Here is a 17,618-nt window from a genome sequence, read left to right as displayed (position 1 = left end):
CCAGGGAGCTGAAGGAAGCGGGTGTGGAGGAAGAACCTTCTCTGAGGTCACCGGCCCTTTGTACTTTTATATTTGGAAAACGCTACCTGGGCTTGAGACTCTGTCCTGCCGCTCCAGGTCTCTGTACTCTGTGTGCTTCAAATTAATTTCACTAGCTTGGCCGCTGGAAAAAGCACGGCAGGCTGGAACCACAGCCTGGGGAGGCACTCCCTCATGGCCGTAGCCTTACGCAACAGCTGTTTGCTCAGCGTCTATCCAGATCCACAGGGGGAGGAAGGAAAGATGGGTGTATTTTTGAAATCCCGTTTCCCTGCAATAGGTGTAGATGTGGAATACCGAATCAAGTATTTCACCATGGTTGTATTTCTGAAATCCCGTTTCCCTGCAATAGGTGTAGATGTGGAATATCGAATCAAGTATTTCACCATGGGTGTATTTCTGAAATCCTGTTTCCCTGCAGTAGGTGAAGTATAGATGTGGAATATCGAATCAAGTATTTCACCGTTTTGTGTAGTTTTTGTTTGTTTTTCCAAACCATCAGGATACTTGCGGTAGTTTTGGTTGCATTTGGGGTTTGTTTTAGTAATAACGGTTTTGTTAATGAATGGATTTGGTTGTGCGGTGTACTGCTTGATAGGAGCTTGGAATGAATTGAAAAAGCCGTGTATCAAGTTTTTAATAACCCAAGTCTCTGGTAATCTCGCAAAACCTGGAGCGAACCAGCAAGCAGCCCAGCAGATGCGGGTGTGAGCCCGGCCCTACCCCCGCTGCCAGGTCTCCTCACGGCTCCCTCGCTGCCCGCTGCCGGGCCTTGCCGCGGCCCCTCGCCCCCCGCTCGCCAGCAGCTCGCTGGCAGCTTCGCCCGGCCGCCATGCTCCAGGCTCCCCTCAGGGCGCCGCGCGGCCCGCTCTCCCCTCAGCCATCTTGCCTTCAGCCCCGCGCCGCGCCGCCCGCCAGCAGCTGGCTGTGATGGCGGATACCGGGATGGCGGCGGCGGCCCGGCCCGTCGCAGAGCCTGCGGCCGCGGCAGCCCCGGGGCGGGGGGCGCTTCCCGCCCCCTCCTCTCAGCGCCGGCCCGGGGCGGGGAGCGGCGGCGCCCGCCGCTGGTGAGGCGGCTCCCCCCGCCGTGGGTGCGAGTGGTTCGCTCCGCCCCTCCCTCCCCGCGGGTGGCGGTGGCGCGCTCCGCGCCTGGCGCTCGTTGCGGAACTGGCCGGGCGGCGCAGAGCGCTGAGGCGGCGGCGGCGGCGGCGGTAGCGGGGCAGGTGAGCGGGAGCGGGGCCGGGTGCCCGTGCGGGCCGGCCCGTAGGCGGGGGCAGCGGGGTGGAGGGGGCCTGCCCGTGCCGCACGTGTCAGAAGCGGGGCGCCCGCCCCACCGCCGGGACGCGTGGGTCGCGCAGCGGGGCGCGGAGCGCGGTCCCCGGCCGGCGCCGCCTGAGGCGATCGGCACCGGCCAGCGGGCGGCTGGGCCCCGCCGCTCCCCCCGCTGCCTTGCTGCAGCCGCCCGGCTGGGCCCTCCGTGGGGGATGCTCGCTGCCGGCCGCAGGGTCGCTGCAGGAGGGGACGGGGGGTGGCGGCCCGCCGAGCTGCGCTCCGTGGCGGGGTGCCTGCTGTCGCCGCGGGGCTCTGCCGCCACCGGCCGGCGGCGGAGCGGCGGCGGGCAGCACCCCCGGGGGTCGGGCGCGCGTTTCCAGCGGGGTGCCGGGGCTGGAAATGGCGGCGGCGGGGGAAGGGGCTCCGGCGGGGGTGGGGGCGCGGGTCCGCCCGGCGCCCCTCTGTGCCTGCCCCCGCTGTCCCGCCCGCTGCCCCGGCAGGAGCCGGGAGAAGGGCCGGGGGGGCCGGGCCCGGCCCCCCGTGAGGAGCCGGGGGCGCAGCTTTGTGCGGGCTTGCTGCGGCAGCGGGAGTGGGAAAGGTGCTGTTACTCCTTGGTTCGTAAACAGCAGATCCTGTTACTCCCCAGGACAATAGAATAGGAAATCCACTTCACGCTGGGCAGTGTCTTAAGTAAGTGACCTATAAATGGACCCTTAGGAATGGGTGTCACCACCTTGCTGTGTTGTTCCCTTTTATTTTCAGGCAGAGGAGGGCAAGAAAGCTTCGTCCTCATTACTGTTTGTGTGGAGTCACAATAAAGAAGTGTTTAGCGAAATGATAAGCCTTGGAGGAAACTGACTTCTTGTCTGGCTTTCTTCTCTCCTTTCCCTCCCTGAACTTCCTGGTATACCACGCTGTTTTCAGACATACCCAAGATAACATATGTGATAAATTTGCAGCCCCATGGAGATGGGGTAGGACTGTGAATTTGGCAATAATGTGCTGTCCCTAGGCGAGCCAGCCATTTTCTCTACATTCGGTGCCACTCTGGGTCGGCATTTCTGTTGGTGTGCTCTCAAGTGTCCTTGCTGTGCTCTTTGCAGCATCGCTTATCTGCAGAAAGGATGTTGCTGGTAGACAGAAGCAAGGGGAGGGAAGATGTATTGTGGTGTTCTGAGGGTCACGTAACGAAACCGGCGTCATCCAAATATAGGTTATTTGGGAAGTGTCTCCATTTTTGGACTTTACTCAGCTTGAGCCTTGGAAACTGTTTTGGACGGACACAGGGAGTACTTGCTGGTTTCAGCACTACTGAAAATCTGCAATCCTGACACATCAGGGAGAGCACCTCAGACATCTGACATAGCTAAAATGCAGTTTTTGCAGGCTCTAACCTGGCCGTCCCCTCATAGCATGTTATATAATACTGAACCGATTGATCATTCCAGCTATAAAATACTTCTTTTGCTTTACTGTTGTGTTCTTAGAAAATGCATAGCTCTTGGACCAAATTGGTTGTACCCTGCAATTAATTAAACACGCATTAAGCATCTTGCTGTGTGTTTAATAAAATGTAAAATCATCAGCAACTTTCTGGAACGCTGCCTTTTTTTTTTCTTTCTTCTAAAATAATACAGCCTTGTCCGCACTAGAAGATCTTGTACGTGCCTGTCCAGTGGTGCTGCAGTTGTATTGCAAGTCTGGACTTCTGTGGTTTTACCAAATTAACAGCTTTCAAGCTGTAAGCTTCAGTGTCCTACTGCATTAGTTTCCACACCGTTACTACTTTTAAACCTGTTCAGTTTTACTGGATGGGCAAAAAGGAAAGTAATAGCCATGCTGGAAGAATGCTGTCCATACAAAAAGCATAATATGGCCAAGTTATATTTTCATGACGTATGTTTTATGTACCAAAGCTGTGAATGGTGGTGAACCAACTGGCAAAAATACAGGTCCTCTAGTTTAAAGTTTTCATGGAAAAACATGAAGTAAATATTCTAGAGGACAAACCTCTCCTTCAACCTTGATACCATGCTGTAACGCCTTTGAAAGCGGACAGGGTGTGTATGTAATGAAGTCCATCTTCAGTCTGTTGCAGATGGATTTTGGAGATGGAGGAATCAATGTTTCAGGGATTTTTAACATTAAGCCTTGCCCAAATAGCCAAAGTAGCTTTTTAGTTTCTAGAGTACTGGAATTGATGGTTCAATAGAAATGGTAGAGGCATCAGTGCATCTCAGATCTTACTAAAACACTTGTTCATACCATCTTCCTAAATTAAATTAATGTTGGCCTTGATTTTGTCTGGCATGGGGTGAGTGGCACAGGGGCTCATCATTTATAGCTTTTTCCCTCTCACCTCAAGCCATATCTAATACTCACGTTATGTGTAGATAGGATATACCAGACTTACTTCTGGAAAGATGTTCAGTTTGGTTTATTTAATATCTTTTGCAATGAGACAGTTGAAAAAAAAATATTTATGAAAATTTCTGGTATTAAATTAGCAAGACACAAGTACTGCTGAGTTCCAAGGGAATAAATCTCAACAGTTTTTAATTTACAGCACTTCAGCTAATAGATTTTCTCTGATACTTCCTCCCAGATACAGTTAGATAAATTACTTTTTTTTTTTTTTTTTTAAAAGTACTGTAATTAGATCTAGTGCATGAGAGTGGATCACAAATGATATAAAATTTAGTGATTTGGCTGTTGTTTTATGCTGTAGTTTTTTAACTAGGTGGGTAGTGCCATCGTGCTCACAAGATGGAAATGGATACTTCTTTTTAAAACCAAGTACAGAGTTGAATGTTTCACTTACTTGCCATTAGGAAGGAACAAGAGGTAGGCAATGCGTATATTACACCCCAGATTAATTCCTGCAAATGTCCTTGGCCCTGGTGTGCCTGAGTTTAAGATATACTACATTAAATTTCCAGGCAGCTTCTTAGCAGAAGGGCTTTGATGTAGTTACTCAACACACTAGTAGGAAACACACAGCGCAGCTACTGCTTGGGGATTTGCAGCAGTGAGGGAAGGATTTAGAAACAAGAATGAAAGAGTTTGATATGCAAGATTAATATCACTTCCTTGGTTCAAATGATCTCCATCTATCTCAAGGTATAAATTTTCATGAAAGAAAAGCAACGTTGGTGGCCTGACAAGACACCTGGTGAAATAAAAATGAGCGGCATGAAGCATCAATTAGAAGGCAATGTTTTTTTAGTGGGATAGTCTGTTAATGTGTGGAATGATTCTGATATTTCTTTTCATGATGGAAGGGTTTTCTGCTTTCCCTTCTCCAGCTCTCGAGGAGAGGAGCTCCTCAAGAGCTATGAAGAACTGTTACGATGACCTACTGTTCGCGCTCTGTAACTGAGCCTGTGTAATTCAGCTGGTCTTTGCTCTGTTGTCTGAGCTAGAGAATAATTTTAGAGCAATTAAGTCCATTGTCCCTGGAGGCCTTTAAACCTGTCACGACCACATGAAAATTACTGTTGATGACTGAGAAACATGCTTCTGACTTGTCTCTTGGAACTAGAATATTCAACTGAAACCCCAAACCCAGCAAAACTTTAAAGAAATGACTTATAGGAGCTCTAAAATCATTTCGTACTGGCGAAATCCCAGGTTGGGGGGGGTGGGGGTTGTGCCTTTTGGTGCCCAGGGATCACTGCATTGTGCGAAGGTTGTGTTTACTTGTAGTCACTGCTACTGTCAGGACCCTTGCAGTGATTTAAGAGGTGCAGCTTGTGTATGCCTGAATTACCTATGCTGAGGCAGTTCTCGTGCTGTGTTCCTAGGCACTGTGGTTAAATGAGAGGCTGTTGAGTTTCCAGGTGCCTGTGAGAAATAATGCATCAGTGTAGCAGCAAAGAACAAAGTTTTGTGGTTTTCTGTTTCTTCAACAGCCTTCAGTATTTCACAGCAGCAGCAGCCCTCAAAAAAGGGCTGGTCATTGTGTTGCCTTTGATGTATCCTGTAATGTTTGTCAGATCTCTTCTTTTTGTGTTTCTACCTAGTTGCTAAACAGTTGTTCTAAGTGGTATTTGGGAGAATCAGGAAATCAGCCTTGTTTTTTACACAGGGGACAAAGATGGGCAGATTAACAGTAAACGTATCTGATGACCTCCAGGAACTGTGTGTTATCATAGGAGCAGAGCAGCCTTGTTTTTCTTAATCTGTTCCTTTTTGTCACATCTGTGAGTTCTGGCGCCATGGTTGTGTCCTGCTTCCCTTTATAGTCTGACTGAATTTCCCACTGTCAGTATCAAATATTTGATTGTCTTCTTGCCTGTAGCTTTGACACCAGCTTCCCTGGATCTCTTCTTGCCTGGCTTTGTTGTACATGCTCTGGAGAGGCCTGTGTGGCAGGAGATGGGGAGTTCTGCCTCTGCCCATTTGCGTCTCATCAGATAAAGATGATTAAGAATCAAAACCAGTGTTTGCCATAGTTGCTTCACTGACAAACACTGAGCCGCTCTGCTGCTGTGACTGTGTTTGTTTCCACTTGAGAGTGGTTAAACAGTGCTCTGCTGGAGCTACGAGCTGGGCACGCTTGTTCTGTTCTCTAGGCTGCCTCGTTTCTCCCTTCTTTCTTTCATTAGCCTTCAGACATACCCAGCAGGTGTTCTGTTTTCCCTCCTTCCTTTGCCGCGGTCACTGCCAATGTCTGGAAGGTCCTCTTGGGACCCCTTGTTCCGTCAGTCGCTGGCCCAGCAGTGGCTTGTAGCGGTTCCTTCCCCTTGGCTCTGAGCTGGCTTCTCCCGGTGTCTGTGTGTGGGTGGGTCAGCCAAGCACAGGCTTCTCGCATCCCGGAGCCTGAGCAGAGAGAAGATGGGCTTTTCTCTTTGATTTCCTTTCTGTTTTGACCAGCTGGTACTAGGATTTATCACCAAAATCAATAGTAACGTTGGTTTGAGAGTAGGAATTTCTGCCGTTCCATAGTGTCGATAAAGAAAAGGGGAAGACGTGTAGAGGGAAGAAGAACAAGGCAGGTGTCATACATGGGGAGAGGCTGAGGCAAAACATGTGAGGCTCTGAGTACCAGTTCTGTGGTGCTAGCAGCAGCCAAATGGTGATTATTTCAAGTACTTTATTTTCTGATTCTCATTACCCCGAGCAAAAAAAATAAAAATACTTCAGTGTTTCCACACTGGCTGTGAGTGTTGCCCTTTCCTGCCCTATAGGTGGCTGGGATTTAGTGCTGGGGTCCTAGCGAGCTGCCATTTGTCCCTGCGTGGCCCATCTCCAGGAAGGAGAGTTGAACATGCCTGTGTGTGGTGGTGGTGGTGGTTCTGTGAGTTAAATGAGAAGGTGAACGGCTTGAAACCTATAGGAGAGGCATAAGCAAATAGTCCTTGGCGCAGTCCTCACCGTTTGCCTGCGGTGTGTGTTTTCTGCCTGCTGCTGTCCTGCGCACGTCTCTTCCCTGAGCTCCTGGCCTAGAGCTGCTTGCTGTGGCAGGGGAGAGCACTGAATAATTTAGCAGTTGCAGCTGCATCCAGCAGTTCTTCTCAAATGTCACATGCTTTGTTGTTTTCTTGTAAATTTTTTATGGCTGTACATTTGCAGTGTTTGGCTTTTGGAAAAAAGCCTGCTGGTGCCTGTGTTATGGGAGCTACTTCTCAAACAGGAGCTGGGCAGAGGGCTGGCAATGGGAGCATCTTGCGGGTGCTGGGGTCTAGGCTGCACTCAGAAGCAGTGAGAAAGTTTCTCAACTCAAAGCTTGAGCCAAAAGCAGTTCTGGTTTGGGAAAGAATGTGATGCTGTAGGTTGCAGAAGGTGACACTAATTCAGTTTGGGGGTGTTGTGTAGGTTTTGGTTTGCCCACCCACTTGCAAAGGGGCTGCTACTGGGATGTGAGGATCATTGAAAAGCTGATGAGGTAGAGGTAGAAGAGAAGGCTCTTGTGTTCTGTGATGGTGACGTTGCACAAGGAGAGAGGGGAAAAAAGGGCAGACTTGAAAAGAATGAAGCGCAGGGAGCCAGAGCTCCTGTGTTACTGTTCTCATGCAAATCTCTGGAGATTATTTTTAAATAAAAGATGAATTTAAATTCAAATGGCGTAGAGCCGGAGGACTGGCTGTGTTGACAGCGGGTTTTTATGCTAGAATTTATGTTCTATGAGAAGATGGTGAGTGGTGCTCTGCATGCCCTGTGCTATGAGGTGCTGCAGGGAGGATCGCAACAGAGGTGTTCAGGCAGTGAAGGAGGGGAGGAGAATAAGGTCTTTAACCTAAATTGAAGTGTGTGACATGAACTGGGGCTGAGGCTAAAATCTGTCATCTCCTTCCTGTTAGCAAATAACTACTGTACAAGTGTGTGATTCTCCTGTATTAGTTTATCATTGATAGTTTTCCCCAAGAGTGTAGTAGAGGAAAATGGATAACACTATTTGCATACTGTTTTTTTCTCACATGCTTATCTCTCATGGCTCATTCAAGGCCTCGGTCTTGATTTTTCTTTTTCTTGTTATTCTTTTTTTTTTTTTTTTCTTCAAACAACTAGTAGATGAATGTCCTAGCCACATGGTTTGAAGTATCTGCTGGTGGGTACAGCTGTGCTGGGACCACTCCTTTGCGTTTGCTGCTGCCTGCCAGTTCCTGTTGGGACTGCACGTTTGTTTTGGCTCACTTTGCACAGCCTTTTTGCACAAGACTAAAGGAGCAGCTGCAGTTGATGTCTGTGGAGGCGTCCTCTAGGTACCTGGATAAGTGGATTTTGTCAGCTGCCGCTGGTACTCAGCTTTCTGTGAGCAGTAATGACTTCTGATATTTGTGGTATTCATGGATATGGAAAACCTCACCAACCGGGAGGTGTTCAGTGTGTTGCAGATACTATGCTGTCATCTGGCTTGGGGCCCGCAGGTGCCAGGAGGAGTATGTTTCAGCGTTGGCTGCAGGCAGTCCTTGTGCCTGGGTGAAGGTTGTTTGTAGTGTGGGCAGTGCTGGGAGCTCTGGTGGTGGAGTGGAGAGGGTGGAGCGCTGCGGCTGCTCTATAAATAGACCCGCCAGGCTAAGATCTAGGGACTAAAGATGGGGTTGCTATGGAGATTGATCTGAATCAGATTACCTGTGGGTCTGTTTTCACAGCATGTGCATGTGTGGTGACTGCGTGGTCTTGCATGTACAGCAGGCTGCTTTCACCAAGCCTTTGCCTGAAGCAGGAGGGAGGGAGGGGGCAGCGCTCAAGGACCAGCAATATGACAGGATGGGGAAATCTGTCACTATAGCAACCAAGAGCCTGAATCAGTCCAGCTCCGCTCTGTGATGCTGCAGAAAGGTTCCTGTCTGTGTGGCGTGATACTTCTGTTTGCAAACTAATTCTGGTCATGTTAGGTCTATTTGGCAGCACCTCTGTCCATGCTACCTCCATTTTGCTCTGCAAAATTGATGTGGAGGCTTAAAGTTATTTGGCTGTGTCAGTACTGCTTTCAGAAGGCAAAGAGATAGTATCATTTTGTAGTAGGAGAGGAAGAGATGTTTAAATCGTTACTGTTCTTCAGAAGGGCTTCCAAGGATGTCTTTTTGTATTACCGAAACCTGTTTTTCCAATTCATTTTTGTAATTTTCTTTAATCTGATTTACTCTGTCCTTCCCCTCAAGCTTTATGGCTAGATGGAAGGTGGAAACAGTTGGGATGCATCTGCTGTTTTATCCATAAGGAACTCTTACTAACTCAAGTGATGCATGTGCTCCAGGGAGGATGCTTTTAGAACCTGCCTGCAGTCCTGGGTGATTCTCTACTGGGTGATTTCTTATGCTTGGAACTATCCCTAGGCATTTTGCAGAACCACACCTATATTACAGACTAACTATACTAGATGAATATGCCATTGTCTGTTTTAGGCATGCTTGCAATGCTTTGAAAATGCCACCCTTCTTTTTTAATTGTGCCAGAGTGCTAGTATCTTTTTTAGGAGTCACAGCATTGGCATGCACTGCTGCCTTGCCAAGGTGGATGGTAGAACACAAAGCAGTTGCACCAGAATAGCGAGTCTGTCCAGGTCTGGTTTCAGAAATCGTTCCATGTTCTGTCAAACTCTGGAGAAGGGGAGGTGTTCTCAACTCATCTGTGTTTCTTGCATTAGTAGAACCACTGTAGTATCTGGGTAATAGGGATAATGGGCTTCCTAGAATGTTGCGTATTTTTAAGTTTAAAACTACTAGCAAAGTTTAATATTGATAAAAGCAGAGGAAGTGCAAAATGGCTCAAGTGAAATGGGGACTGCTTGTCAGCTTCTTTAAAAGCTTGGTACAAACAAAATTAGTATGTGCTATACCAGAGATAATGGCTGGAATCACTTGAAATAGACTTGGAAAAATTAGTAACCAAAATTTCAGTGGTAAAGATTCCAGAAAGGTTATTAAAATGTCTAAAAACAGGTCAAAGCTACCAACAGATCATACTGTGCTTCTAACTGTGGTAATTCCAGTTCTGCAGTGAGTTACATGGGGTTCCTGGTCACGCAGGTGAGGTTGGCTGGTCCTGAGGTACTTGCACCTATTTCTCTAGCTTAGCAGATAGCTGTCTCTCTCAGAATACTCAAGGTGTGTAATGTGAGAAGAGGAAACAGAAATCAGCTAACAAGGGAGCATTGAAACTCCTGGCCCTACTTGTGTTTGTTTCAGCTTTGTTGAGTCCAATTGGTATGGGTCTTGAGTTCACAGTAACCAACGCACTGAGGTCAGGCATAGTGGCTATAGATCTGAACACAGTACAGGCTGTCTTGGTTGAGAACAAATAGAAATTCACAATGTTCCAAGGACATTTTAGAACGGAAAATTTAGTTCCTTTTGGACATGGCAGGAAATCTGGTCTTTTGCAAGGTGACATTTCAGTGAACCAGAATTCCTGTGGCTTCTGTCCTGTAATTCTTGCTGTCTCCTTCACAACTTTCTTTTTTTTCTTTTAGAAATTAATGTCCCACTGTATGCTTTTCACTTAGCAAATGGAATTGTATGACCCTGATTTATATGCTAAAGATATGCATGCACCGGTGAACTGTGTAGTATGATCCTTGTACCAGATAAAAGCTGGAGATAATGGAAGGAGAGGCCTTTCTGGTACCGTTCGAAACTATGGAAGAGTTGCAAGAAAAGCAGGGCTTAACATCCGGCTGTTGGAAAATAATCTCATTGTCTTCATGTAATTTTTTCAAGCAGTGATTTAAATACCTGCTGACTATCATGCAGTTGAGTGTAAGGCTGGCCTGTCAAAGCTGAAAGCTGCTGTGTGAGGAAAACGACTGTAAGTGAGCTAAGTTGGGTTAACAGTTTGTTGTGTTCAAGTTATTTTTTGACTAAATTACTTTGTTCCTCTAGCTTTGTGTCTAGACAGAAAAGACACTTAAAAAGGCTGAAGACTCCAAGGGGTAGATGAGATGGGCGTGCTGCACAATTCCTGTCACTCAGGACTAATGCTGGGTATCGGTCTGACACAGATGGCTCTGAACTGGTAAAAAAATGCTGCAGTTCTTTCACACATCAGTTCTGTGGTGTGGTGCTTTTCTTGAGAGTTTATATAGCCTTTTTTCTGGGAGGACTTTAAATTGCAGAATACCATGCAGATTGTCCTCTAAGAAGTTGTGCTACAACCTAAACTGTGGGTGTTTTGGGGGTTTTGAAATGTAGAGTAGTACCAGTAATAGAAGTGTTGTTTTGACCACTTTTTTTCATCTTGAGTACTGGTAGGCCGTGGGTTAGTGCTGGCTCTGGCCTTTGTCTTTGTGTCTGGGCTACTGTGCCAATTTCTCCTAGTTCGTGAGTATTGCTGACAGCTGCTACAGTATGTGGGTGGTGTTAATTCTCACCAACCTGTTCACCATGCATATGAGTGCTTATTGAAATGATGGTGTTCTCTGACATGTGATGTGTTTGTACAGTATGTTTCTGTGGTGCCCTTCGCTTCTTTAATTTTCTCCTTTTCTTGAGTTGAAGTTACAGGAAGTTTCTTCTCAGGCGCTGCTGGAGGATTCAGCCTTCAAAGGGCTGGTTCCAGGATTTTTGCAAAGAGAAAGCACACTGCAGAAAACCTTTTCAGAAATAGTGACCTAGAGTTAAAGCAGCTTGAGAGAGAGGAGAGGCCATCGATGTCAAAACCTGTACCATCTCAGAGGCAAGATTAATCTCTTGGTTCTGGTCCAAATGCCAGCATGAAAGAGGAGAAATGGGAGTGTCTCTCGGTTTTTCAATCTTTCTGTTCTGATGTACTTAGTCTGTAAAATCTAGGAGCTGGAAGCAGCGTGATAGCAAACCTCTGAGAAAGACACTGTTTTACCTCTTTATTGTTGTAGAAGAAGCTGTCATCTGTAGTTCTGTGATTGTATTATATTCAGTCAGGCTTTCCAGATTCCCTTAGCTGCTTGTTCCTATCTCTTCTTTGTGTCTGCACAAGCATTTGTGTGGCCACTTGGTGAACCAAGCCATAGAAGTAATCTCGTAAAAACAAAAGTGGCAAGGGAGGAGAAGGGAGTGTGTTAGTTTTGGTCTGTATCGATTCCACAATGTGGTTCACCATGCGACTGCATGAACGCTTCCAGCAGCACAGAGCAGGGAATGACGCTGGCCTGAGAGCAAGCTTTCGGAGATAGGGAGGGAAAGGCAGCACTGTAACGCCTGTTTCTGTGGGTTCATACAGATCATCAGCTGTGGTGTCTGATTCCAGTCAGGAGTAGGAAGGTGAGTTCCAGCAAATACTGATCTAATGCTCTTGAACTGCTGTCATCAGGCATTACTAGGTCTTTGAAGGAGCAAGAGAATGAATAGGGGAAGGCAAAAAACCTGAACTTGGTTCTAATTCTTCTAGCTCTTGTTCCAGTCCAACAGAACTTCATCTTCCAAAAGAAAGCCTTTGTCCTCTTAGGTCTCACTGTAACTATGACCTTGTTAAAAATAAGTATTCAAGCATAGGAGCCCCTAGAAGCCTCTAGAAGCCCCTGCAGATTATCTGCAGCAGTCTGATCTACTTGTGCTGCAGTAGAAATCGGGAATCTTTGGAAGCGCTCAGATCTTTTCTTTAAAAAAAAAAACCTGACAGAATTATTGATTTATGGCATCACTAGGATGCAACTGCAGCCATTCCAGGGACATTGGAAGCGCTGCATGTGTTCCCTTGTGCTGGTGGTCTGCTCACATACTCGTTTGAAAATTTTATGGTTTTGATGGAGTGTTTGTATTGCCTACCGTGCTAGCTCCTTTGCAGAACTGTAGGGAAGCTGTGTTAAGCATTGCAGTCCTAAGAGGTGTTCTCCAGGCTAGAGAACAGGACAAAACCACAGGATATGGACAAGTTACTAAAAGGCAAGCTAAGGTTGTGGTCTTGTAGCCTCTCAGTTACTCTGTAGTTATTGCATGTGTTTTTAGTCCGTTGTAAATGCAGTTTAGTTTCTACGTCTTCACTGAGGAGTAGGATAGTCTCTGTTACAGAGGAAGAACATATATTTGGTTACCATTGAGCAGTGGAAGTTCCTCAAAGTCAAACTCGTAGGTTACCTCATGGTAATTTACTCTTATGCCCGTATCTGTAACTGAACAGTGGGTTCCTTAAACAGTTCTGGGTAAAGCTGTTTGGAAAGGAAACAAAGTAGTTCTTCAAACTGAAGGCAAAAAGATCCCCTTGATCATGCCAACTTCATCTTGTTCTTCTCAAGTTCATCTATGCCGAAATACTTGCAGAATATGTTGGATCAAGAGCTGTTGCAGGACAGATTTTACAATGTTTTCAGTAATATCATTAAAATGAAGAGAAATGAAGAGACAGGAGCTTTGCTTCCTGTGCCTGTGTTTTCTCTGTTGTTTAGAGAAGATACTTTATGAAGTATTGGTGCTCAGAGAAGGTGATTCATAGTGCTGTCACGTAGGAACCTACAACGGCTGTAACTGAGGATCTGCTAAAACCGTGCCACAAAGTCTTATAAAACGTGGGGGTTTGTAGGTGTGAGCGTTAAGGTTCCTTTCAGTTTATTATTCCATAATTAATACTTATGAGTATGATTTTCCTTTTTTGATAAATTATATACATACTTCTTGTGTGTGTTTGCGTTTTTACTGGTATTTGGCGGGCTCATGAATAAAATTCCCCAAGTCTGTACCTGGAATGCGAAGGGCTGGTTACAAAGCAAATATGTTGCTAGACTTGGAATGCAACTGTGAGATGCTGACAGTTACAGTGGCTTTAACTGACCTTTGGTTGTGAACTAATGAGAGAAACATCAAGAATATTACCTAAATTTGGTGAGATTTACACATTGTTAATAAATCTGTTATAATTTTATATAACAGATAAACTTATAAACTTTATGCTGCAGAACTGAAAGATTTCAGTACAGTAATAATAGTTGTCTGAATTCTGTGATAGCCATAGGATGTAAATATGAACTGGAATACAAACCTCACTCTGAATATGCCCCAAAAGGGAATCAGTTCACATGTTTTTATGTAAAATAACTTTATTAATGCTTGCACTGGGGTGCTCAACTTATATAGTTTGAGCATCTCTGATTTTAGAGTTTCCAAGAACTGTTTCAGAAAATTTCTGTTTTCAGGTTGTTTTTGAATGTAGATAGGAAACATTGTAATTTGTTACTTTGTAAGATTTTTTTTTTTTTTTAATCTCTGTCATGAATTCAATGGAGTGTGAACGGTGAGATTGGAAGGAACAATTTTACAGTGCTTAGTGAATTCTGGATGTCTATTAAGCATAGTTTTTAACAAATGGTAATGCTGCAGTAAAATACCAATTGTGCCAAGGGGATTTTTCTGTTATAAAGTGGTCTGAGAAAGTAGCTGTGGGAGGCATGGATATCAAGATTAAATGGTGCAGATACACAAGATAAATGAAATTCTATAAAGTAAGTGAAAAAACCAGTATGATTTACCAGAAGCACTTTTGCTATTGCAAACTGCAGTTCTGTAGAACTGTGGTTCTGTATCTTCACAGAAGAAGTGTTGGACGTCTCAGTCGTTGAGGATTGTGGAGGTCATTCTTGCTCTAGGCCACATCCAGGTTTGGGAGGGTGAGGTGCATTATATCAGATCAGACTTTCTTGATATTATCCCTTTTTTAGTCAGTCTGTTTATCAGACAGCTGAAGTTCAGATTGCATGTTTTATGTCAGTCATGTTTAACTGTACAGATTGCCAATTAAATCTCCTTTCCCAAGCACTGAGGAATCCCAGGGATTTTCCTGAACAATACTTTTGCCTCGAACCATTTCATGAATAGCTCTTTGCCAGTGACATGCTGCTTTGTTTGTCTGGTTTTTCTTGAGGTCCTCTTGTACTTTGTTGTGTGTTTTTCAGCTCTCTCTGCTTTTGTGGGCATGTGATTGTGGTTTTATACTCATGAAGAGAGAGATCGGTAGATGTCCGTAACTGCACAGGACACTGAGGATTTTGGGGAATGTAATTAAGGTCATGAAGTTGCTCATATGTATTTGGTATTCCTGATTATGCCTTTGACACTCTTGCTTTTCTTGATTGCAGGTTGGACTTGCCAGACGATTCCAAGCAGATTCTGTTCCCCAAGGCAGTCGATCACGGCTGGCTGGATAACTGACCACTGGATCGATGAACAGAAATTCACTGAGATGACATAGGGAGGGGTGTCAAGGACAATGGTGCAGAAAAAGAAAACCTGCCCTCGGTTACTTGACTATCTTGTGATCATTGGAGCCAGGTAATGTAAGAGTCTCAGCACTGCTTTTGTTTGGGCAGTAGAGTGGGGATGGATAGCCTGGCATCCACCGATGAACCCTTGCTTGGAGCTGAGCAGGTGCTGTCTGGAATGCATAATGGGAGCATCTACTTGGGCCAGGGCACCTTCTAAAAGATACTTGTGCAGCCAAAGTTCTTTAATTTGCAGTCTTCAGACTGCTTTTTGAGGGTCTGCAAAGGGTGACTAAGAAAAGTGATTTTATATATGACTCTCTGGTAGCCTATGCATCTGAACTTTGCTTCTGCTGGCATCAGGATAGAGGGATTCAGAAATCGAAAATACTGAAAGCCACATGCAAGTAAAATTCTAGTTTAGGGTTACTTTTCTAGCCTTTGAAGCGTAGTCTGTAAATTTAGTTTAAAAAAAATCATCTGGAACTTGCCTTACTTGGCTGTTTCTCCTTCTAATACTCATTTATCCTCATAGGAATGACGCGAATGCTTTATTTTTTTAAAGTCTTATTAACAATCAGCGGACAAAACATTATGCTTATTTACTTAAAGTGTATATGAAATGTACGGTTGATACGTGTGCTGTTTGTTCAAATACACAGGTGCTCAGTAAATGCTATTTTTCTTTATTCAAAGTTTATGCAGCAACTTTCTGCCAGTCTATTTGATGCGTGTGTTCTGAAGGCTATTTTACTTTCATTTTTAAGTATCAGTGGTTTATGTGCATCACCCTGTTGCTTTACCTCCCACTTCCTTTTTGGAATACTTTGGGGTGCAGCATTTAAATAGGCTAAATGGAAGAAATCATATAATCCTAAGTAATAATTATTTCTCTTATTGTATATTCTGGACAGAATAATAGTTTAATTAGTTCTTATTGTATGTAGAAAAATAACGAAGTTTTCCATATGTGTGTCACTGACTAGGAAAAGGAGGAAGGAATGTTAATTGCCTCCTCCAGTAATGCTTATAGTGTCTGATGTTCCCACTGAGGAATTTGCTAGCATCACTTCTGGAGTCCTGCAGTTCTCTTGGTTTTTGCTGGACAGCGGCAGCTGGATTGCTAATGCCCAGAGGTGTGTTGTCTCATTAGGCACTTGAACAAAAATGCCTGTGATAAGAGATGGAGCTGACTGAAGTAATCAGCTACTGCAAAGTCCTTAAAGCTCCACGTGGCCTTTACCATCACATCTTGTTATCTACCATGTGCAAATAGCAGTGCCTTTTGGAAGTATTCCCTTTTATTAGATGCAGATTTTCTATATGTCTGAGCAGACTCTGTAGCTAATATTACTGCAAAGGCATGAACTGATGATGTATCCACTGGTGCTTTGTTGGCGACTTTGTCCTTTAACCATTTACTGTCAAATAAACTCTCTAAACAGTACCAGCATTATTTGACATTTCTTCTTCAGCATATGATGCATTAGTTGTGTCCACTGTATGTAAAAGCTTTTCAGGGTTTCTTTTTTCTTTTCATACAGTATTTCAGTACTTAACTGTACAGGCAGGATAAATTCTGTGATCAACTTATGCTTTATTACTAAAGCATTTTTATTTTTTCTTTAATAAAATATTAGTTTGGGAGAATTAGTCAGCAGAGCTATTTACATCAGTGTAAACTCACTTTTTGTAAATTACCAGCGTTCTATTACTACTTGTTTGGGTTTTCTCACCTCTCAGATAAGAGGAAAGCAAATGTAATTTCTATTTCAAAATGAGCAAGTCTAAAGTATCAAGGCGAGAAAATGTCTTGTAGGAGATCCCATAGGAGAGTGATGGTGGAGCCAGGTCTCCTACATCCCATTAAGTAAACATGATACTAAATGCTAATTACGTTAGAAAATGGTGAGAGGTCAGACTTTAGAGCAAAGAGGTCAAACCAAAGAGCTGTTGTTCTGGGGACATACTTTTCTTCCTTCGCCACATGGATCTCATACTATTTGTCTGGCACTTACGCAGTAACTTTAATAGAAAAATAGTGGTAGGGAAATAGTTAATATCTGGAAAGAATCTGTTCTTCTGGTGGAAAATTAGGAATGAACAGGATTACCTTTCTGTCTTTGTGTTCCATTAGTGATTGTAGTAAAAAGGCTGGTGAGCCAGTGTTACGCAGGTCTGCATATTAATGCCTGGCTTTTATAATAACTTACACTTCAAATCCAACTTGAAAATCAAACCCAGGAATATGTATCTATATCTATGGTTGCTAGAACTTTTTATTGAAAATTTTACAGGATGAGGTCCATATCATTCTACTATTTTTCTGAGTTCTTTCCTAGTAAATTCTTGTCTTTCCAGTTAGGAATTGATACTGGATTTTCTTACTAAATTTTCATAGATGGCTGAAATCCAGGGAGGTTTCATCTGACTGTATATTTGGAGAGGGACAGTATTTCTTACCCAAGTGTTGCCCGGAAACCTGTGTGGTTGAATTCATCAAATGAAATCAAAGTCAGGAAAACATGATAATATGTTCTTCCGGGAACAACATACTTCTGAAAGGCCTTTCCTTGGTCAAATTTGAAAAGGCTTTGTATTGGGCCTTGATAAAGATGGTATAGACCTTTTTATTTAACCTTTCTGCAGCTGTGGCCTTGTGCTAGTGATGGAGCATTGTGACTAGTGACTGAGAAGT

The 17,618-nt window shown here is 44.6% G+C and overlaps 1 protein-coding gene across 28 annotated transcripts in view; it reads left to right on the top strand.

Annotated features, from left to right (window-relative positions):
- Positions 1–1,232: 1,232 nt before the first annotated feature.
- MADD (MAP kinase activating death domain) overlaps positions 1,233–17,618 on the top strand; it is a 76,917-nt gene continuing 60,531 nt past the window's right edge. For all 28 annotated transcript variants that reach the window (XM_055716968.1, XM_055716966.1, XM_055716963.1 and 25 more), the window contains exons 1-2: positions 1,233–1,262; positions 14,798–14,990. In XM_055716968.1, the coding sequence (XP_055572943.1) occupies positions 14,929–14,990 (62 nt within the window). In that variant the 5' untranslated portion in view covers positions 1,233–1,262; positions 14,798–14,928. The remainder of the gene's footprint in view (positions 1,263–14,797; positions 14,991–17,618) is intronic.

Source organism: Falco cherrug, chromosome 7, assembly GCF_023634085.1.
Source record: "Falco cherrug isolate bFalChe1 chromosome 7, bFalChe1.pri, whole genome shotgun sequence".
In the NCBI taxonomy this organism is placed as follows: Eukaryota; Metazoa; Chordata; class Aves; order Falconiformes; family Falconidae; genus Falco; species Falco cherrug.
This window is presented reverse-complemented; position numbering and strand designations above follow the sequence as displayed.